The sequence below is a fragment of the Bos mutus genome, chromosome 6, assembly GCF_027580195.1.
Source record: "Bos mutus isolate GX-2022 chromosome 6, NWIPB_WYAK_1.1, whole genome shotgun sequence".
Taxonomy (NCBI): Eukaryota; Metazoa; Chordata; class Mammalia; order Artiodactyla; family Bovidae; genus Bos; species Bos mutus.
The window spans coordinates 90,550,192-90,574,832 of record NC_091622.1 but is presented as its reverse complement, the minus strand read 5'-3'; the positions used below and the strand labels follow the sequence as shown (position 1 = coordinate 90,574,832).

General features: G+C 36.9%; 2 protein-coding genes across 3 annotated transcripts; both read left to right on the top strand.

The window, feature by feature from the left end:
- Nucleotides 1-236: 236 nt before the first annotated feature.
- CXCL11 (C-X-C motif chemokine ligand 11) lies at nt 237-2,353 on the top strand. Of its 2 annotated transcripts, none has more exons than XM_070372978.1 (4): nt 237-471; nt 1,051-1,177; nt 1,289-1,361; nt 1,602-2,353. In XM_070372978.1, the coding sequence occupies exons 1-4, from the start codon at nt 411-413 to the stop codon at nt 1,659-1,661; spliced, it is 321 nt and encodes a 106-aa protein (XP_070229079.1). In that variant the 5' UTR covers nt 237-410; the 3' UTR covers nt 1,662-2,353. The 2 variants fall into 2 exon arrangements, with proteins under 2 accessions (XP_070229079.1, XP_005899223.1); XM_005899161.3 differs by having other exon boundaries at nt 245-471; nt 1,598-2,349.
- An 18,245-nt stretch (nt 2,354-20,598) lies between these two features.
- On the top strand, nt 20,599-22,959 carry CXCL10 (C-X-C motif chemokine ligand 10). The gene is made up of 4 exons (XM_005909108.3): nt 20,599-20,749; nt 21,270-21,396; nt 21,621-21,710; nt 22,140-22,959. The coding sequence occupies exons 1-4, from the start codon at nt 20,695-20,697 to the stop codon at nt 22,174-22,176; spliced, it is 309 nt and encodes a 102-aa protein (XP_005909170.1). The 5' UTR covers nt 20,599-20,694; the 3' UTR covers nt 22,177-22,959.
- Nucleotides 22,960-24,641: the final 1,682 nt, after the last annotated feature.

Sequence of the window (24,641 nt, the reverse complement as noted above, 5' to 3'; positions counted from 1 at the left end):
GATGGAGGTGAAAGGACTGAAAATCAGAAGACAATCTTCCTAAATGGAAGAATGAATGGCAATCAGAATTCACTGCCCAGGGTAGTCCAATAAACAAATACATTTCTAGGAAATGCTACTGGAAGGCTGGTTCCCATCTGGGAATACTCTATATAGCTCTTTACTGTCTACAAAGTGCTTTCACATTCATATTACTTTCAATACTGTAACGAAAGGAAGGAACGGCAGATGAACAAAATAGAATCTCTTGGAAGAAAGGAACATGACTCAAGGAGGGAAATTCCTCTTGCCAAAAGAGAGGACTGCTGGTGTATAAAGTGCCTTATATATGCCAGAAAGAATTCTCTTACACGATCTGCTTTTCTCCTCCCTCCAAGAAGAATATCAAAGCCAAAGCAGCAGCAACAAGCATGAGTGTGAAGGGCATGGCTATAGTCCTGACTGTGATATTATGTGCTGCAATTGTTCAAGGTATACGGTACCTTTTATTTCTCGACCTATAAATGTCTTTTCTAATGCTTCAAATGTCTTTTCTAATGGTTCAAATGTCTTTTCGTTCACTTTTATCTCAAAGTATACAGTGAATTTTTATTTACCCTCAAACATTAGCAGTTGCTACAGCTTTGGCAGAGAATATTGGAAATGTTTAACTGAAACTAGAAATGATACATTTAACAGAATTTATTTAGCTACAAAATCTGGCAAGAGCCTTTAGGAACAGTTTTAAACGTCTGCCAAGAAGATTTTAAGAGATAATGTTATTTGCTTTCTGGAAAAGTTCTTGAGCATAAAAGCAATAGGTAAATAAGCTTGATCTCTAATAAACTTCTTTTATTTTTCTCTTTATTTTTTAATAGTTTGCTTACAAATTCAAAGAGAAAACTGTCACTTCTTAAGTTCTTCCCTAGTAACAGCAATGTTGAGTGCTATTTGTCAAATTACTATTCTAGTCTCACTAAAAACTTGGCTCACATTCTTCATCAAGATTATAAAACAGAGCCCACTGCTGCAATCAAATGTATTAGTAACTGATGCTGTGATCTGTTCTAGGTTTCCCTATGTTCAAAGGGGGACGGTGTCTTTGCATAGGCCCTGGAGTAAAAGCAGTCAAAGTGGCAGATATTGAGAAAGTCTCTATAATTTACCCAACTAATAACTGTGACAAAACAGAAGTGATGTAAGTAATGGACGTGGTGAAGATAATAGTGGCGGGGGGAGCTTTTTTGTGTTGTTTTTGTTATGTTTTTCCATTGAAAATTTAAGACTGTTTTGGACCTTCCCTTAACAGTATCACCCTGAAAACACATAAAGGACAAAGATGCTTAAATCCCAAGGCAAAGCAAGCGAAAGCTATTATCAAGGTAGGTTACCAGATTACTTCTATTTTATAATCTGCTTTATCCAAGACAAATCTTTTGGGAAAAAAAATTGACAACTGCAGAATGGTTTTGTTATGATCCTGTGTGAAGTGTTCTGATAAGAGATCTCTGGTTATGATTGACTTTCCTTTCCTGCTACACATTTTTGCATATCAACTCTTAAATCACTAGGAAACAAGAACGTCCAAGTCTGTAAAATTCTCATTTTCTCATTACAGAAAGTTCAAAGAAAGAATTCTGAAAAATATAAAAATATATGAAATCCTGGAAAAGAGGATCTGAAAACCTAGAACAAGTGTAACTGTGACTACTGAAAAGATAAGAACTCTGCAGTAAGGAAACTGACTTTCTCCTGCCGGCTGCAATGAACATTCACACATTTCTAGGTTAGGAAACTCTCCAGGAGATTTGATACTTTTAACTATTTTGCTATGGCTATGAATGCACTTCTGTCTCTAGAAATTATCTGTCTATACCTGACCTGTATTTCATATTACAATATATTATTATTACTAGAATTAACACCATGACACATAAGTCAAAGCATCCATGTGTATAATAATCATTCCTTAGATAATTTTTATGTCAATTCATATTCCTTTTCCCAGAAGTTTTTTATATATATATATTTTATGGAGAAAGTCCTTAAACATCATCTTATTTTATAAAGAAGGCTGTAATTCATGAAATGTACTATGAAAACAATTATAAACTAATGGTAACTGGTTAAGAGTGCAAATATTTCATAAGAAAATGAGTAGCTTTGGTGTTTTGAATTTTTTAAATAACCATTTTTTCATTGAGATATTTGAAGCAATTAGGATGTATGTGTTAACCATGAATTTTGGTTTTATCCATTCTTTAATACGTTGGACACATTTTAAATATGACATATTTTTGTCTACCAAAGAAAAACACTGAAAAATAAATAATATGTGCATATCTCGCAACCACATTTACTTTCTGTGATTCTTTTTCTTAGAAAAATATCTATTTTTTAGTCATGCCTGTACTATAAAATTTAGAGATATCTAAGGTAGTTTCACTTTGAAAGTAATCAAATAATTTTTCTCTAATAAGCTACCACAAGCCTCCTTAAAACAGAAACAAATACATGTTTTCCAGAAACATAAGATACCATAAACAATTTTATCTTGTAATTCAAGAGGTACATCGCTACCTGTCATCACAAAGAATTGTTTTGAAATATATTTTAATGAGTAGTTGTGAAGGACAGCTATCTCTTTTCTTTTTTTTAAAGGATCTTCCTGCACTCAAACTGCTTTCTTACTCAGGGCAAATTTCTTCTTATTTGAGCTTTGGCGGGAGGCCAAAAGGAAAAAGCCAAAGGAAGGCGTTCCCTGGAGGCCAGAACAAGGTCTCAGCAAGACCATTCCTACCCTAGACTTTGAACTCCAGCAGGCACCACAAAGATGCTATCAGTAAGATATATTTAAAGCAGCAGTAGTAACAGCGTAAGTCTGATAGTGGTGACTCCTTAACGTGTCCCTGTAGCATGACTGTGGCTATAATCCTTCCTGCCACCTAGCACCCTTAGGTTTTGTACATTTTCCAAATCCAATTCTTTAGTCTTTTTGTGAATTTTTCAACGACCAATTAAATTTCTTTCCGCTGAAGTGAGCCAGAGTTGGTTTCTCTGTGTGGATCCAAAAACCTTAGCTGTTACAGCACTCTTTAGATAGACATCCATACACTGGGAAAACTAAAATATTTATAGAATTACCAAAAATCATGTTATGTTTGTTTATTTGAAAACAAAAGAACAATTTAAATGCATCTTTTGTGTATCCTTCTTATCAATATCAAAGAGCCAACCATAAAACAGATCAGAGAATGAACAGAAAAGTAAAGAGCACAGTAGGGTGCCTAGAACCCAATAGTCCTACTGACTAACTTTTGACTGTGCCTACAAGCAATAATGAGAAGCAAAAATGTTATCCAGAATATCTGTATATAAATAAATAAATACCTGAATCATATATTTATTCTATGGTATACTGTATAGATATACAGCATAAATATTATGTGTGTATATATCATAAATCTACATAGATTTCTATACAGATAGAGGACTTCTATAAGAATTCCCTGGATAGTTTTAAAACTTGGATCTAACATTTGACTATTCACAGTGATTTTTTTTTAAAGAATATCTTTGAAAATAAAAAAACTGAGTAAGAGCTACATTATAAATTTGATTTTTTTTAAAGTAAAGTAGCATAGATCAGTTGGGGAAGGCAATGGCACCCCACTCCAGTACTCTTGCCTGGAAAATCCCATGGACATGGACAGAAGACCCTGGTGGGCTTCAGTCCGTGGGGTTGCGAAGAGTCAGACACAACTGAGTGAATTCACTTTCACTTTTTACTTTCATGCATTGGAGAAGGAAATGGCAACCCACTCCAATGTTCTTGCCTGGAGAATCCCAGGGACAGGGGAGCCTGGTGGGCTGCCGTCTATGGGGTCGCACAGAGTCGGACACGACTGACGCGACTTAGCAGTAGCAGCATGGATCAGTACGTTATCATTGGGAAACAATATAATACTTAAATTTGTTCACAGCAAAATAAGACATAAAAGAATTAATGCTGTTATTGTTCTGTCGCTAAGTTGTGTCCGACTCTTTGTGACCCCATGGACTACAGCACACCACACCTCCCTATCCTTAACTACCTCCCAGAGTTTGCTCAAACTCATGCTCACTGAGTCTGTGATGTCATCCCAACCATTTCATCCTCTGTCACCTCCATCTCCTTCTGCCCTCAATCTTTCTCATCATCATAATTAAAATGCTGCTGCTGCTGCTGCTGCTGCTAAGTCACTTCAGTTGTGTCCGACTCTGTGTGACCCCACTGACGGCAGCCCACCAGGCTCCCCCGTCCCTGGGATTCTCCAGGCAAGAACACTGGAGTGGGTTGCCATTTCCTTCTCCAATGCATGAAAGTGAAAAGTGAAAGTGAAGTCACTCAGTCGTGTCTGACTCCTAGCGACCCCATGGACTGTAACCTACCAGGCTCCTCCATCCATGGGATTTTCCAGGCTATAGTACTGGATTGCCATTTCCTTCTCCAGGGGATCTTCCAGACCCAGGGATCAAACCCGGATCTCCGGGTCTCCCGCTTTGTAGACAGACGCTTTACCATCTGAGCCACCAGGGAAGTCCTAGTACTTTTACACATACCATTCCCTTAGCCCGTTTCTTCATTAAACTAATTCCTACTTGTCACTTACATCTCAGCTTAAATGACATTTTCTTCCCTATTTGTCTTCAGAACACTGCACTTTTTCATGACATTATTTGTTGCAAATAAAGAAGTATTTCTGTGCTTAATATATGCTCTTCCACAAGTGCAACCTCAGTAAGAAAGTTACTATAATCCTAGCCCATAGTATACTGTCTAGCAGATATCAGATTCTTGATAAATATTTAAGAATGGAATAACTAAATGGCAATAGAAACTAAAGGAAAGGAACTTACATCAAGGAATATTATGAAGGAATGCATAATGGTACAAAAGTATAAGTTGAGTTTTAAAAATAATAATTAAATTAGTTTGGCTGAAGTGAGGATGAAGGATATCAAATGTCTAACTGAACAACCTTGAATTTTACTATCTATAAAATGGGGATTCATTAAATGTTCATGAATAAGATAAGGACCCTAATTAAGTTATTTCCTAGTTATTCTAAATAATTCTGGGGATGGCTTAGAAGATTGACTGGAACTAGGAAAGCTTGGGAAAAGGAGTATGTTGCCACAGCTCAGGTCTGTATTTCCCAAACTTCAAGTTATTCTCATACCATCATCACAAATTTTCTTTTATCATATTTCTGATCAATCTTCATTATTCTCAGCAACTTCTTAACACTTTTATTTTGCTTTCATGTTCATAAAAAGCAAATTTTCACTACTGTACATATGAAATCAACATCACTTCCTATAGAAATAAAATGTAACAATAAAAGGAAACAAGACAAATTTTTAGAAAGGTACTACCTCCCAAGACTGAACCAGGAGAAAATAGAAAATATGAACAGACCAATAACAAGAACTGAAGTTTAAACTGTGATTTAAAAACTCCCAACAAACAAAAGTCTAGGACCTGATGACTTCACAGCAATTTCTATCAAACATTTAGAGAAGAGGTAACACCTATCCATCTGAAACTATTCCAAAAACCTGCAAAGGAACATTTCCAAACTCATGCTATGAGGCTGCCATTATCTTAATATCAAAACCAGACAGAGATACCACAAAAAAGAAAACTACAGGCCAGTATGCAGAGAAGGCAATGGCACCCCACTCCAGTACTCTTGTCCGGAAAATCCCATGGACAGAGGAGCCTGGTGGGCTTCAGTCCATGGGGTCGCTAAGAGTCGGACACGACTGAGTGACTTTACTTTCACTTTTCACTTTCATGCATTGGAGAAGGAAACGGCAACCCACTCCAGTGTTCTTGCCTGGAGAATCCCAGGGACGAGGGAGCGTGGTGGGCTGCCGTCTCTGGGGTCGCACAGAGTCGCACATGACTGAAGTGACTTACTTCAGGCCAGTATCACTGATGAACACAGACACAAAACTCCTCAACACAGTAATAGCAAACAGAATCCAACAAGACAATAAAAGGATCAGACACCACAATCAAGTGGAATTTATGCCAGGGATGCAAGGATTTTTCAATATCCACAAATCAGTATGACACACAACACTGGAAAAAACTGGTGAATAAAAACTATACGATCATCTCAATAGATGTAGAAAAATCATTGTGACAAAATTCAACACCCATTTATGATAAAAATTCTCCAGAAAGTGGGCACAGAGTGGAAACTACCTCATCATAATAAAGGCCATATATGACAAATCCACAGCTAAAATCACACTCAATGGTAAAAAGCGAAAAGCCTTTCCTCAAGATCAGGAAGAAGAGGATGTCCTCTCTCACCACTTCTGTTCAACATAGTTTTAGAAGTCCTAGCCACAGAAATCAGAGAAGAAAAAAAAATAAAAGGAATCAAATTGGAAAGAAGAAGTAAACTGTCACTATTTGCAGATGACATGATACTATACAAAAATAACCCTAAAGACGCTACTAGAAAACTACTAGAGCTCATCAATGAATTCAATAAAGTTGCAGGATACAAAATTAATATACGTAAGTCTGTTGCATATCTATACACTAACAACAAAAGATCACAAAGAGAAATTAAGGAAACAGTCCTATTTACCATCATATCAAAAAGGATAAAATATCTATGAATAAACCTACCAAAGAGGGCAAAAGACCTTTACTCCAAAAACTATAGAAACTGAAAATGACACAAACAGATGGAAAGACATACCATGTTTCTGGACTGAAGAATCAGTATTATCAAAATGACTACACTACCCAAGGCAATTTACAGATTCAATGCAATCCCTAACAAAACACCAGTGACATTTTTCAAAGAATTTTTAAATCTATATGGAAACACTAAAGACCCTGAATAGACAAAGCAATCTTGAGAAAGAAAATGGAGCTGGAGGAATCAGGCTCCCTGACTTCAGACTATACTATAAAGCTATAGTAATCAAAACACTATGGTACCAGAAACCATAAAAGAAATATAAAAGAAATATAAATATAGTCTGACTTCAGACTATACTATAAAAAACTATAGTAATCAAAACACTATGGTACCATAAACCATAAAAGAAATATAAAAGAAATATAAAACTGGTCAACCACTTGTAAAAGAATGAAACTAGAACACTTTCTAACACCATACACCAAAATAAACTCAAAATGGATTAAAGATCTAAACATAAGACCAGAAACTATAAAACTCTTAGAGGAGAACATAGGCAAAACACTCTCCCACACACATCACAGCAGGATCCTCTATGACCCACCTCCAAGAATACTGGAAATAAAAGCAAAAAAAAAAAAACAAATGGGATCTAATTAAAATTAAAAGCTTCTGCATAACAAAAGAAACTATAAACATGGTGAAAAGACAGCCTTCAGAATGGGAGAAAATAATAGCAAATGAAGCAACTGACAAACAACTAATCTCAAAAATATACAAGCAACTCCTGCAGCTCAATTCAAGAAAAATAAACGACCCAATCAAAAAATGGGCCAAAGAACTAAATAGACATTTCTCCGAAGAAGATATACAAATGGCTAACAAACACATGAAAAGATGCTCAACATCACTCTTTATCAGAGAAATGCAAATCAAAACCACAATGAGGTACCAGGAGAGGATGTGGAGAAAAGGAAACCCTCTTACACTGTTGGTGGGAATGCAAACTAGTACAGCCACGATGAAGAACAGTGTGGCGATTCCTTCAAAAACTGGAGATAGAACTGCCATATGACCCAGCAATCCCACTGCTGGGCATACACACTGAGGAAACCAGAATTGAAAAAGACACATGTACCCCAATGTTCATCACAGCACTGTTTATAATAGCCAGGACATGGAAGCAACCTAGATGTCCATCAGCAGATGAATGGATAAGAAAGCAGTGGTACATATACACAATGGAGTATTACTCAGCCATGAAAAAGAATACATTTGAATCAGTTCTAATGAGGTGGATGAAACTGGAGCCTATTATACAGAGTGAAGTAAGCCAGAAAGAAAAACACCAATACAGTATACTAAACGCATATATATGGAATTTAGAAAGATGGTAACAACAACCCTGTATGCGAGACAGCAAAAGAGACACATGTATAGAACAGTCTTTTTGACTCTGTGGGAGAGGCAGGGGGGTGGATGATTCGGGAGAATAGCATTAAAACATGTATAATATCATATAAGAAATGAAACGCCAGTCCAAGTTCGATGCAGGATACAGGAAGCTTGGGGCTGGTGCACTGGGATGACCCAGAGGGATGGTATGGGGAGGGAGGTGGGAGGAGGGTTCAGGATGGGGAACACGTGTACACCCATGGTGAATGCATGTTGATGTATGGTAAAACCAATACAATACTGTAAAGTAAAAATATATATATAATAATTAAAAAAATTTTTAAAGAATGATGGTGAAACAAAGACATTTCAGTCAAAAAAAAAAAAGAAACGCAGATCAACAGGGTAGGATAGAAAGTCCAGAATACAGTCACATACCTATGGACAATTTATGCAAAGGAAGCAAGACTATACAATGGAGAAAAGACAGTCTCTTCAATAAGTGGTTCTGAGAAAACTGGACAGCTACGCATTAAAAAATGAAATTAGAATATTCTCTAATACTATATACAAAAATAAATTCAAAATGGATTAAAGACCTACATGTAAGACCAGACTATAAAACTCATAGAAGAAAACATAGAACACACTTTGACATAAGTTACAGCAGTATCTTTTTGGATCTACCTCCTAGAGTAATAAAAAATAAAGGCAATAGTAAACAAAAGAGACCTAATTAAACATAAAAGCTTTTTGCATAGCAAAGGAAACAAACAAAACAAAAAGTCACCCCACATAATCAGAGAAAGTATTTGTAAACAAAGCAACTGACAAGGGATTCGTCTCCAAAATACACAGTTCATGCAGCTCAACATATTAAAAAAAAGAAAGAAAAACAATTCAATCCAAAGACAGACAGAAAACCTTCCTCCAAAGAAAAACCTTTGGAGAAAAGATATTTCTCCAAAGAAAACAAACAAACAGCCAAAAAGCACATGAAAAGACGTTCAAGATTGCTAATTATTAGAATGCAGGTGAAAACTACAAAGAGATATCACCTCACACCAGTCAGAATGGTCATCATCAAAAAATCTACAAAGACTAAATGCTGGAGAGAATGGAGAAAAGGGAATCCTCTTACACTCTTGCTGGGAAAGTAAACTGGTACAATCACTCCAGAGAAACATATGGAGGTTCCTTAAGAAACTAAAAACAGAACTGCCACATGGTCCAGCAATCCCACCCCTGGGCATATATCCAGAGAAAACTCTAATTCAAAAAGATACACACTCCCCAGTGTTCACAGCAGTACTATTTTCAATAGCCAAGACATGGAAGCAACCTAAATGACCATCAACAGATGAATGGATAAAGATGTGATCTGGGGCTTCCCTGGAAGAATTGATGCTTTCAAACTGTGATGCTGGAGAAGACTCTTGAGAATCCCTTGGACAGCAAGGAGATCAAACCAGTCAATCCTAAAGGAAATCAACCCTGAATATTCATTGGAAGGACTGATGCTGAAGTGGAAGCTCTAATACTTTGGCCACCCAAAGTGAAGAGCCAGTTCACTGGAAAAGATTCACAGAGTCAGATACTACTTAGTGACTGAACAAGTCCCTTTCTGAATAGCACAATGATTTAAATCCATCAGTCACTCTGTTAAGTCAAAACATTGCTACAATTTAATTGAGATCTTGGGAACTTCCAATTTTTAATATACGAAATGACTCAGAAAAGCAGCGGCATAATTATGCCACATTTCTTCTGCTCCTATCAAAAGGAGGAACCAGGAATAAAAACTTACTCTCACACTTTCTCTGAAATGAGAACTTTACAGTCAATTAATTTTTCAGTGGACCACTGGTATACAGACTTGGATTAATCACTGTAGTTGATGATACATACATTGTCACCTCTGAGGCATATATATATATATAAAATAAAATGAAGACCCATGAACACACCACCCAAATCAAGAACTAGAACATTAATAACTTAATGTAACTATGTGTTTCTTCCCTATCCTATTCCCTTGCCTTTGCCAACCCCAAGACAATCACTATTCTGAACTGTTTCTTCCCTTGCTTTTTTAAAAACTGTGGTAAAATACACATAACCTAACATATCACACACTAGTAAAGTAATGTTCAAAATTCTCCAAGCCAGGCTTCAGCAATATGTGAACCGTGAACTTCCAGGTGTTCAAGCTGGTTTTAGAAAAGGCAGAGGAACGAGAGATCAAATTGCCAACATCCTCTGGATCATGGAAAAAGCAAAAGAGTTCCAGAAAAACATCTATTTCCACTTTATTGACTATGCCAAAGCCTTTGACTGTGTGGATCACAATAAACTGTGGAAAATTCTGAAAGAGATGGGAATACCAGACCACCTGACCTGCCTCTTGAGAAACCTGTATGCAGGTCAGGAAGCAACAGTTAGAACTGGACATGGAAAAACAGACTGGTTCCAAATAGGAAAAGGAGTACGTCAAGCCTGTATATTGGCACCCTGCTTATTTAACTTCTATGCAGAGTACATCATGAGAAACGCTGGGCTAGAAGAAGCACAAGCTGGAATCAAGATTGCCGGGAGAAATATCAATAACCTCAGATATGCAGATGACACCACCCTTATGGCAGAAAGTGAAGAGGAACTAAAAAGCCTCTTGATGAAAGTGAAAGAGGAGAGTGAAAAAGTTGGCTTAAAGCTCAACATTCAGAAAACTAAGATCATGGCATTTGGTCCCATCACTTCATGGGAAATAGATGGGGAAACAGTGGAAACAGTGTCAGACTTTATTTTTGGGGGCTCCAAAATCACTGCAGATGGTGATTTCAGCCATGAAATTAAAAGACGCTTACTCCTTGGAAGGAAAGTTATGACTAACCTAGACAGCATATTCAAAAGCAGAGACATTACTTTGCCAACAAAGGTCCATCTAGTCAAGGCTATGGTTTTTCCAGTGGTCATGTATGGATGTGAGAGGTGGACTGTGAAGAAAGCTGAGCGCCGAAGAATCGATGCTTTTGAACTGTGGTGTTGGAGAAGACTCTTGAGAGTCCCTTGGACTGCAAGGAGATCCAACCAGTCCATTCTAAAGGAGATCAGTCCTGGGTGTTCTTTGGAAGGAATGATGCTAAAGCTGAAACTCCAGTACTGTGGCCACCTGATGCGAAGAGCTGACTCATTGGAAAAGACTCTGATGCTGGGAGGGACTGGGGGCAGGAAGAGAAGAGGACGACAGAGGATGAGATGGCTGGATGGCATCACCGACTCGATGGACGTGAGTTTGGGTGAACTCCAGGAGTTGGTGATGGACAGGGAAGCCTGGTGTGCTGCAGTTCATGGGGTCGCAAAGAGTTGGACACAACTGAGCGACTGAACAGAACTGAACTGAAACATTTTTAAGTGTTCAGTTCAGCAATATTAAGTACATTCATGTTATTGTGCAACCATCACTCCCTTGCTTTTTAAAATTGTGTGTGTTCTGCTGCTCAGTCATGTCTAACTCTTTATGACTGTAGCCTACTAGGCTTCTCTGGCCATGGCATTCTCCAGGCAAGAATACTGGAGCAATTTGTCATTTGCTCCTCCAGGGGATCTTCCCAACCCAAAGAGCGAACTGATGTGTCTTGCATCTCCGGCATTAGCAGGAAGAGTCTTTACCACTGAACCACCTGGGAAGCCTTTTTAAAATTAGTTTTTATTTATAAACACACAGTTAAAATATTATTAAATTTTAGTTTTGCTTAACTTTATCAAAAGGGTAATCTTTCTGTATTTAATCTCAACATTATTTTAGAAAAATTCACCTACATTTTCTGCAAACAAGTCTTGCTTGCCTTTTGTTAGTTTCACTAATATTCATGTTTTTAAGAATTTGTTTCTTCTGCAAATTTTTATAAAATAACATTAAAATTATTTTGTTTCTGATGGAGAAAGCGTAGTACACTGATCTTGTAGCCACCTACTTTGATAAACTCAATCATTTCTAAATTTGAAGGGGTGGTTCCTATGCAAAAATATCTTCTATGCAAAATTTTATTTCTTCCTTATCAATACTTCTGGCTTGAATTTCTTTCTTTTAAATTTTTCAGGCTATGACCTATAGCACAAAGAAGAAAAGTAAAAAATGAGCATCTGTGTCTTGTTTAGTAAATTCATGGTATACTCTTATGCACTGAAGGTAAAACAAGTTACCTAAATAAGCCCTTTCCTAAGACTAAATTCCACCAGGAGAGGCATGCTATGGCTGGTCAATGCTGTAGACTAATAGACACATCTGATCATACGAATTACTACATCATCTAGAAAGAAAATACTACCTGTTGCACTTAGGAGATAAGCTGAAACTTGGAGAGAGACTTGGCTATATTTTTAAAATGCTGGCCAGTTAAAACTTCATTTAGACTTCTTAAAATACATTTTTAATAATCTGTCATCTTTAGAACAATGTGAAAGATATGTATTATAATGCATATTTGAAAATAAGAAAACTGAAGCACAGACCTACCTAACAGTTTGTCCAGGTTCACAGAGCAAGTAAGAGACCAAACTATACACTGCTATCTGTAGAGACCCAGACCATCTCATCATCCCATTAAGTGTGAGAAAAGCAAAGCACGGCATGGTTTCAGTATGCATACAAACAGAAGTTATTTATTTGCAGGCCTTCCCAAGCATGCTCATTTTAAGTATACATCACCAACTTTGCCCTGGCTGTGAATGATGAGACGCCCTGGTAACTCAAAAGTATATAACCAGTATTACCAGCCACCGTTAGCTAGGAGGATCTTTTGACAACTCAGTCAAAACTTTGAAAGGCAAAGCTTTACCCTCCTCTCCCAGACTTTCCAAAGTGTACTATAAATCAGCTGAGGGCATTCTCAGCCTATGGAAATCACTGAATTGCTCCTGCTCACTTTTTAGGAAATTTCTTCTAAGCACATTAGTTTCTTGGAAAGCATTTTTTTTCTGGGTCTGTAACAAGTCTGTTAGGGCAGACACTTTCTTTTGGCCTGATGCCATAGTCTTAAATCAAAAGCAAATGAAACTGAAACTACAGATGTACTTTTCCCCTTAATTCTCTTTTAAAAACTAGACTCAGATCAGTGAATACTAAGAAAGTGAATATATAAAAAGTCATGCAAAATTTAAAATTTAAAAGTTATTTAGATTTTTATTCACATGATTCATGTAAGGCTGCCAGTGGATATAACAATAGCTGGCTTACTATTGTCTCTAAAGGTTTGTTTTTCAGAATTCTCCTCCACACTGATCACACTTATAAAGGTTTCTCTCCTGAGCAGAGCCCCACTAAAAACAAGGAGAAAACAATCCTTTGTTTTCATTCTATTTTCACAAGAAAACAACCCGATAACTAATTCAACTTCTCAGGTACTCTGATACTAGAAAAGAGTGAATTGGTTATCAGACTCAATCATTCCAGTCACTGGAAGGTCTTCATATAAATGAATAAACTGTCTTTAATTTTCATCTCACGTTCTTGTGTATCTGGTTTGCAGAATTAACTCTAAGAACATGTTTACCCTGAATTATTAGAAAAAAATGAGTTTACAGACCTGTAAACCTCAGGACCAGATCCTACAGAATCTTAACAAGATATTACCAACCCTATGAGACTGAAGCAATCTGCCTGATTGGCTGGCTGGCATCTCTCTAGTGCATTTTTGGTGACACTTGTCTAACTGCGTATGCTTCCCTTCCTGGCCACTTGTCTAAATACAATCCACACTTTAAGGTTCATCTATTACTGGTCTTAATAAATATAATCACCTATAACCCCCCATATCATATATTACCTATACCACTCATTTGTCATCGATCACACAGTTTTTTAAATTGATATTTACTGTTTCATATTTGTGGCTTTTCTAGTTAGAATGCAAATCCATCAAGGACAGACACTGGATCTTATCCTAGTATCCCATGAGACTAGCTTGGTTCCCTTCATAGAGAGACAATAATGAGAACAAGTACAATCCTCCTTGTTCTTCTGCTTCCAAAACCATCAATGAACACGTAAGCAATATGCACTGAAAAGACCTGCATTCCTTCATTCATTCAGTACATAATTGCAGAGAACCTCCAATGAATAATTTAAAAGTTTTAGTGTACCACCTTTTACTTATTTACTCCACTGTCTAGAAATAAAGATTCTGACCTATAGCTAGCTGAGAATACCTGTATTTATTCCACTTATCTGAATCGATGCTAACTTCTGGGGAAATTATAGCTTTCTTAGGTTAAACATGATTTCTAAAACTAGGAAACAGTAGTATTTATTCATGTCTTAATGTAGACATGTGATGAGTCAATGGAAATTCTTTTTGATGATGTATAATTCTTATTTGCATCATTGCTTAAAGTCTGGAAAGATGTATACATCTATCCATCCATCCAGTATTTATTGAGTACCTTCCATATGCCAGGTGACATGCTAGGTGAAAGGTATGAGCTCTGAAAAAGACTGATAAGGTCCCTGTTCTTTGAGGGCTTATAATTGAATGAGACAAAACAGACATTAAAAAGTAAGCTAAGAAAGTATCAGAGCGTGAGAAATGCCAGAGAATTAAAATAAGGTCATGGATGTTCTAGATTGTTTGGTAAGAGAAGGGACTATTTAGATAAAATCCAAACGTCCAGAAGGAAGCACCAATGCAAAGAACAAGGGGAAAAACATTCCAAATAAAGAAAATTGCTAGTATAAAAGCCTCCGTGACTGGAGTATAGTGGCTGAGAGGGAAAATGTGCGATAAGGGTGGAGAAATCAGTAGCAACCAGATTACAGAGAACTTAGTAAAACAAGATACAGAATTGGATTTAATTCTAAATATAACTAAGTTATTGAAAGGTCCTATGCAGAAGAATGACATGACAACTTATGGATTTTTTTTAAATTTTATATTGGAGCATAGTTGATTAACAATATTGTGTTAGTTTCAAGTGTACAGTGATGTGATTCAAATTATTTTCCTAGTTAGATTATTACAGAATATTGAGCCCTGTTCCCTGTGCTATACTGTAGGTCCTTGTTGATTATCTGTTTTACATACAGTGGCTGGAGACTTCCCTGGTGGTTCAGTGGTTAAAACTGCAGTCCTACTGCAGGGGACGCAGGTTTGACACAGACAGCAGTGTGTACATGTCAATCCTGAACTTTGAATCTATCCCTTTCCCCTGGTAACCATAAGTTCCCATAAGTTTGTTCTCTTCTCTAAGTCTCTGAGTCTGTTTCTGTCTGGTAAGTAAGTTCACTTGCATCTTTTTTTTTTTAAGATTCTGCATATAAGCAATATCATATATTTGTCTTTGTCTGATGTACTTCACTTAGTATGATTATCTCCAGGTCTATCCATGTTACAGCAAACAGCACTATTTCATTCTTTTTTGTGGCTGAGCAATACTCCATTGTTATGTATATACCACATCTTTATCCATTCATCTGTCAATGGACATTTAAGTTGCTTCCTTGTTTTGGCTATTGTAAACAGCGCTACAGTGAACACTGGGGGTACATGTATCTTTCCAAATTAGAGTTTTCTCCAGATATATGCCCAGGAATGGGACTGTTGGGTCATATGGTAGTTCTCTTTTAGTTTTCTAAGGAACCTCCATATTGTTCTCCATAGTGGCTATCCCAGTTTACATTCCCACCAACAATGTAGGAGGGTTCCCTTCTCTCCACTCTCTCCACCATTTATTGTTTGTAGATTTTTTGATAATGGCCCTTCGGACTGGTGTAAGCTGATATCTCACTGCAGTTTTCATTTGCATTTCTCTAATAATTAGCAAAGTTAAACATCTATTCATGTGCCTCTTGCCCATTTGCATGTTTTCTTTGGAGAAATTTAGGACTTCTGCCCATCTGTGGATTGGGTTTTTCTTTTTTTTGTTGGCTATTGAGCTACATGAGATGTTTGCATATTTTGGAGTTAATTCCTTGTCAGTTTCTTTGTTTGCTAATATTTTCTCTCATTCTATGGGTTGTCTTTTTGTTTCATATATGGCTTCCTTTGATGTGCTGAAGTTTTTAAGTTTAATCATGTCCCATTTATTTTTTGTTTTTATTTCAATCACTCTAGGAGATGGTGTGAAAAAGATATTGCTGTAATTTATGTCAGAGTGTTTTGGCTTATGTTTTTCTCTAAGAGTTTTATAGTATCCAGTCTTAAATTTAGGTCTTTAAGCCATTTTGAGTTTATTTTTGTGTGTGGTGTTAAAGAATGCTCTAATTTATATTTTTACATGTAGCTGTCCAGTTTTCCCAACATCATTTGTTTGAAGAGACTGTCTTTCCTCTACTGTATAATCTTGCCTCCTTTACTGTAGATTAATTGACCACAAGTGAGTAAGTTTATTTCTGGGCTTTCTGTCCTGTTCCATAGATCTGTATTTCTGTTTTTGTGATGGTTAACATACTGTTTTGATTACTGTACCATTGTAGTATAGTCTGAAGTCAGGGAACCTGATTCCTACAGCTCTGTTTTTCCTTTTCAAGATTGCTTTGGCTATTTGAAATCTTTTGTGTTGGAGCTCAGAACTCTCACTTTTAAGGGAGAATCTCTACAATATAATTATTCTCTGGTTTGTGGGTTGCATTCCCAGGGCAATGGGATTTGATTTTTATCACAAGTCTGCCCTTCCTACTTATCTTGTTATGTTTCCATCTTTACGTCCTTGTTGTAGAAGATATTTTCTGGCAGGTTCCAGTCTTTTTCACTGATGGTTGTTCTGCAGATAGTTGTGATTTTAGTGTGCTCATAAAAGGAGGTGAGCTCAGGATCTGTCTACTCCACCATCTTGGCCACTATCCTCCAGAATGGATTTTTTTAAAACATGATCTAACTGTACAGTTTTTACAAACGATGTAATTTATATTCAATGACATAAACATGTTAAAAGTTAAATAACAGAAAAAGATATTTCATGTTAACAGTAACCAAAAGAGAGCTGAATAGTTGTAGCTACACTTAACAGACCAAACAAAACACTGTTAGTACAGGCAAAGAAAGATAATTTATAATGATTCATTAAGTCGTAACAGTTAAACACAAGAATACAAAAAACTTTGGGAGGTGTCTATATTTCTGATGAAAGAGACGTTGAGCAGGCTCATGAATATAGCTGAGGAATTATCTAGCTGAATAAATGACAAGATGCTGAATGATAAAATCTATCTGCAGTATTTTTAAAACCACAATAAAACTCAACTCATATAAAATTTACATATTTTAACAGAATTAAAATGCAAATATCAGAACTAGGAAGAAATAAATGTCTTTTTCCCCATCACAAAAATCCCAGGATATACAATGTTCAATATATTCTAACACAAATCCAATAGAACATGATCTGTTTCAGGAAAGGAAACTACCATATAAAATAGTATAAGTAAATAAATGTGTATCTGTGTGATTGTTTACTGGCTAACACATGTTTATCTGAATATATGTGTGTAACATACCTATACAATACAGTATTTTTCATTTCAGTATGGGATTCAGTGTAAAACAGACCCATCTTAAACCCTAGGTGTTTAATTATTGAGGCACCAAAATAACCTCAATGATGTCTTCAGCTAATTAAGACAGAGAAAACAAAAATCAGAAATCCAAATCAAGGAAAATGTTCTCTCCAGAAAGACAACACAACAAAGTTGTCAAGAAAATGGACCCCAGAACTAAGGATTAAGTCAGTATTCATAAAGCACTTCAAACAATGCCTGGCATATAGTTAATGCTATGTAATATTTAACTGTGAGAGGGCTGAGCACCGAAGAATTGATGCTTTTGAACTGTGGTGTTGGAGAAGACTCTTGAGAGTCCCTTGGACTGTAAGGAGATCCAACCAGTCCATTCTGAAGATCAGCCCTGGGTGTTCTTTGGAAGGAATGATGCTCAAGCTGAAACCCCAGTACTTTGGCCACCTCATGCGAAGAGTTGACTCATTGGAAAGGACTGTGATGCTGGGAGGGATTGGGGGCAGGAAGAGAAGGGGACGACAGAGGATGAGATGGCTGGATGGCATCACTGACTCGATGGACGTGAGTCTGAGTGAACTCTGGGAGTTGGTGATGGACAGGAAGGCCTGGCGTGCTACAATTCATGGGGTCGCAAAGCGTCAGACACGACTGAGTGACTGAACTGAACTGAATATTTAACTAAAAATCAATTAAATGAGTAATAAATATTTTCTTACTAACAGTCCATTAATGGGCATCTCTACCTCAACTCTCCTACTGTGCTATATAGATAGCATCTTATTTGTGAAATTAGATACTAACAAAAATAAAATTATCACCATGTATCTGTTTATTGTTTAATGTTGAACTGTCCAGTGCCTCTTCCATCCATGATGTCAAGACATTTCCCCAAAAATGTTTGGCATTTTTACTCACAGTCTAATTTTTATTCTACACAAACAGCTATGGGAGGGCTCCTCCATGTCATTGTCTCTCACACCCCTTTCCTTCATCAAAAGAAGGCCTTTTTGCTGGATGAAAGTCTTCCCAGTTCTATCAGTCTCTGCCTCACTTCACTCTCCTTTTGACTTTCCAGTTTCCCCACAGCTAAGTCTACTGACTTACCCACTTGCAAGCTTAGCTCTACCCCAGTCCTTAGAACAGACCAACCTGAGATTCAACAATCCAGAAATTTCTGCATCCCGAAGCAAAACTCATACACTGTTCTGATGACGGAGCCCCTGCATACGAGGTTCCAAGTTTTACATGTGTTCAGTTTACAAATATGGGCTTTTATCTTGGCCTCTATGCCAACTTTTAGGCCAGTTCCTGCCAGGTACACTAGTCTAACCCTAGTGTGGAAGCCCTACCTTTCCCTGGACCATTCCTACATTGCTGCAGCCAGGCTGACTATGAAAAGACCCCCCCTCCCCAGGTATTTTCCTAGGTCCCAAGTATCACCTGCATCTGGATGCCTGCATTTAGAATAGTATTTAATTTTGTATCTCCTGTTGTCAATCACTTGCCAAGAATACAACCAGACTATTTGTCTTTTGAATACTGGTGAATTTCTAACACATGTTATATAAAAGGGTATTACCTACTTCTTACTAATAATGTCTGCTGTGAATTATCAGCCAAGCATTACTGAATGCTAAAATAAGAAACCAAGTTTTGATCCTATTTGCCCAGCTGAAAGTGTGCTTATTTTAGTTATCAATGTTACCAGCTCTAAGGCTATCACATTTTTGCCTCTGCTTTGCATGTGACATTCTCTTAGAGCTGTACCCATCTTAAACCAATCTCTGTTTCCATTCTGTTCTCCTAAGGTCTGTCTTTACTTATGCCCCTATTTTAAATTTATTTCCTCAAAAAGCTTTTAACCCTACTATAGCTACAAATCCTTTTCTTACTCCATTCTCGATCCTATGATGTTTTCATTCAGGGATGGACTGTAGTACATGAAACTTGTTTACTAACATACAAGAAATCAGATATCCAAATACATAGTGTTTAACCTAGAAATAATTATGTTGAAGGTTATTCACTTATTTTAGTGATGTTAATGAATAATTGGAGCACTTCTAGAATTCCTTGAAACTTGCCAGTTCCATGTCTTTGACCTTCTCCAGAAGACCAAACCTATTACTTGGTAGTATTTGATCAAACACTCCGCTATTTGATTAAATACTGCAGTGCTTGGCGAAATTATTGTTTCCAAAAATTAAATTTACCTCCAAAGGAGGAGAAATTGCTATTACTAAGGACATTTTTTAAATTGCTGAGCCTCTGAAAGTATTACCAAAATTTAAAATGTTAAGAGAAAAGCAACATAGTTAAAATAAATGGATGAAAACCTAACACTATTATCTAATCTTTAAAATTACTCTTCCACATATAAAATAATTTCCTATCTTCTTACAGATTATAGAAATAAAATGAGAACATATATGACATCGCTGAAACCCATAAAAAGTGTAAAAAGTGAATAAAAGTAAGATTTCCTATTTATGCCTTACTGATGCAAATTTAAATGGATGTGAAACAAATATTAAGGCTTACTCATTTTAAAACTGTATTTAGGCATAAAACATTAATATAAATTAATTTTAATGGACACAAATGTATAGATATATTTGTAAGAACAATAAAATAAAGGAGAGATGGATCTGTGCAACACATAGTTAAAAAAAAACCAAAACTGTATTTAGGACTCTGATTGAGTTTAAGTTGACATTTTTATTTTGCAGGAAGTGCAAGAATATAAGTTCCTTTTTTTAAAGTAATTCTACTTGCAATAAAGTTATCTTTTTCGAGAAACTGTTCATCTTTTAGAAAGTGAAACCTAACTCACTCTTATTGAAACAAAGGAGGGAGAGGGAAATTCCGTACCTCAGAAGCCACAATAAATATAAACAATATCTTTGATTCTGCAGTGTGGGACTTCCCCAAAGAACAGATTGCAGGTTTTGCCAAGTCAACTGTACTGTCATCCAATCAGAGTTAGAGAGGGAAAGTGCCTTTGCAAATATATACTGCATCTGAGATCGATGTTTTCTGAGACTCTCCTCAACTGTTCAGGCAGTCTGAGCCTACTGCAGAAGTACCTTCAGTTGCAGCACCATGAACAAAAGCGGTTTTCTTATTTTCTGCCTTATCCTTCTGACTCTGAGTCAAGGTAAGGAACATCAAGGGATACTTAATTTATAAGAACAGAAATAGGACTAGGGTATAGATTTTTGAAGTACAGAAATAATGTATTTGCAAAAGTTTTACAGCCTGCCTAAAAATGAAGGGTAAATGAACAGAGATTGCTTCTGATCAGAGCTTATTATCAGAGAAGCAAGTGGAATAAAAGAAGAGAGGAGGAGGAAGGTGGGAGTGGAAAAGAAAGAGGGATATACAGAGAAAATATGAGGGAAGGAAGAGAAAGAGGAAGAGACAGGTATCTCCTTAGTTAACTTAAGTGTAATTAACTATATGACTGGGGCTCAATGTATCTTACAATCAACAAGTTACAATTCCATTCTTTCAGGGAATCAACTAATTAAATCAAACAGAGCTGTATGATCACAGATTGACTATGTGATTACACATGGAGGCAGAGGTTCTGCTAAGTACCACCAAATCCACATTAAATGCCTAAAATGAAAACTGTGCTAATGTCCTCTGCTATACACCTGTCTCTTTTCCTGCAGGCGTACCTCTCTCTAGGAATACACGCTGTTCCTGCATCGAGATCAGTAATGGATCTGTTAATCCAAGGTCCTTAGAAAAACTTGAAGTCATTCCTGCAAGTCAATCCTGCCCACGTGTCGAGATTATGTGAGTAAAACCTAATGATCATCTCCCTGGCTGTAATCAAACAATAAATACGTGATGATTATTCCAAACATCAGTAAAGGGTTTATGTTGATCCTAAGACTTCCATAGAGCAAAGAGAAACATCTAAAGTGAAACCTAAATGCCTGACTTTAAAACTATATAGTCCATCTGTTTTATTGGCCCAACATTGTTTTAAATATTTTCACTCTTTTTTACTCCTACAGTGCCACAATGAAAAAGAATGGGGAGAAAAGATGTCTGAATCCAGAATCTAAGACCATCAAGAATTTACTGAAAGCAATTAACAAGCAAAGGTAGGTTTGCTATTGCTTTCAGAAGAACTGCTTTTTAAGAAATTTCAATTTTGGGAAGTTAGAAATATTTGCATTGGGCTTTCTGGTGGAATTCTTGGCTTAAAACGGTGTTACCACCATGCTTCCACTACCTCCATCTGCTTCTATACTTCAGGTGTCATCTTGTTTGGTATCAAAAGTTACCCTAATTACCTGTCTGGAAGTGTCATTAGGCCACTTCAACCTTGAAGCGGAGCTATAACAATGCAAGCAAAGATAAATTTCCCATAAGCTTTTCCTGGCCTTAAAAAAGCATCCTGTGTAACCCACAATGATTGTCTCACCACATTTCACCTAAGGACCTAGGATTACCTATGAACTCAGTATGTTCCTAGCAGAATTTAGACTGGACTCATTAGAGTCTCTTACACCCTCTTTCTCTTCTTACAGGACTAAAAGATCTCCTCGAACACGGAAAGAGGCATAATCACTGCACTACTGATAAGGATGGACCAGAGAGAAGCTACCTCTACAACTGTTTCCCTGTGTACAGTATATGTCAAGCCCTAATTGTCCGTGGACTTCGGTTTTCCTAAAAGGTGACCAAGCCAGTCACCATATCAGCTGCTACTACTCCTGCAAGGGAGAGGGTGGCTCATCACCCTGAGCTGTTCAGTAGTAACTCTGCCCTGGCACTATAACTGTAAGCTACACCGAGGCACTACGTTCTCAGTCAATGTGCTAAGTCCCAGCCTTGCTACTGACAGTTTCCTCCCCTTTCCAATCTTTCTAGGTAATTAAGGGATCTTTCCAGCTCTGGGCTTATTAGAGACCTTAGGATCTCAAATAACTAAGAGATATTCAAACCAATAACACAATCTGCTTTTTAAAGAAAGATCTTTACTGCAGGGGCTTCCACTGCCACCCCTCCAAGGGGCCCATATTCTTTCAGGTGTTATGTACATAGTTCCAAATATATAGAAGCAGCCAGAAATATCTGGAAATATAGGTGAAAACCGTAGTACTTAGTCAAAAACTATACAAAGTAGAATTCTTAAGGATATATGTTTTTTATATGATTTTCAGTGTTCATGGAATAACTTGTATACAACTATTAACTTGTGTAATTATTGCAATGGAATAAATTTTTAAACTTAGATACATGTTCTGCATGCTATGTAAGACAAATATGCTAAATGATTTCCAAAATAAAAGTAATGTTCTCTCCTAGAAAAACTAAGAAAGATTATGCAATTGTTTAGAAGCCAAAAACATAATAAATAATTATAACTAAGATGAAGTGTCTGGTGGATCATTTGACTGGGACATTTATTTCATAAAAAGCATACATCGGAGAATCCACAGCCAAAGAAGCAGGGGTGGGTGGAGGACAAATTAGTTTGAGGATTATCACATTCCTTCCAACTATAGTCTCATCATACAGGATTGGAAGGCCCATCATACAGGATTCTTCCAGGGCTTATGTGGCAAAGCAGAGCTTGGCCTAAGCTTCAGATCCTTAAGAGTGAACTTTCTATGAGACATTTGCAACCTGATAACATCAAACTCCAAAATATTTTAAATTAATGCCTCTTTCCCCTGTGCCCAGATCTATTTCTCCTCCTCTATTTTACACCCTAGATGAACAGCAGCAGCATCCATTCAGCTCCCAAAACCAGACTTTTCTGAGTACTTCTACACTGCTTCTCCCTCACCTCCCATATCCAGTCAGTCACTGAGAAGGTATTTGCAAAGCATTTAGTTGGCACATTATTAGTATCTGAAAAGGAAAGGACAGACAACTAGCTGAAAAACAGGAAACAAATGAACAGGATTCCAGAAAAGAAAAAAGCACAATCCCTTAACATATGAAAAGATGCTCAATTTCATTAGTAATCAGGGACACATACATTCAAATTATTATGGTATACCATTTCATGCCACCAAATTAGAAAAAAACTTTATGTTGGGTAATATCAAGTATCAGGAAGGTATCTAGAGTAAAGAGATAACTCCACTTTTGATGAAAGAGAAAACAGCTATGACTACCCTGAAAACCAGTGTGTTATTATTTCATACAATTTAACATGTGCACACTCTATGCTCTACCAATTCAACTACTATGTAGACACCACCGATAAATTCTTATATAGGATATACAGAGAGAATGTTCTAGCAACACTGTTTACAATAGTAAAACTCTGTATATAAAGCCACATGTTCATAAATAGAATGGATAAGTAAACTAGAGTATTTTAACTCAATGGAATATTATACAGTGTGAAAATAAATGAAGTACAACTATACACATAAACATGGATGAATTTCAAAAACAATCTTGCACAAAAGAAGCTTGCCACAGAAAAGTACATGCAGCATGGTTCCATTTACTATATAAAGTTTTAAAACAGGGAAAGTAAACACTGACAAAGACTCCTGAACACACAAGTTCCAACTATGTGGATCCACTTACACCGAAATTTCTTTCAATACGTACTATAGTACTACATGATTTGCAGTTGGTTAAATCCCCAGATGTGGAACCACAGATATGGAGGTGGTGGTGGTGGTGGTTTAGTCGCTAAGTCGTGTCTGACTCTTGCAACCCCATGCCAGGCTCCTCTGTCCATGGGATTCTCCAGGAAAGAATACTGGAGTGAGTTGCCATTTCCTTCTCCAACAGATATGAAGAGTCAACTATAAAGTTACATATGGATTTTTGACTTGGGTGGGGAAGAGGGTCAGCGCCCCCATCCTTATGCTGTGCAAGGGTCAGCACCCCAATCCCTATGTTGTGCAAGGGTCAGTGCCCCAATCCCTATGTTGTGCAAGGGTCAGCGCCCCAATCCCGATGTCGTGCAAAGGTCAGCACCCCAACCCCTATGTTGTGCAAGGGTCAACTGTAGAGACATATATGATGAAAACAAATACAAAGGAATGATTTCCATAAAG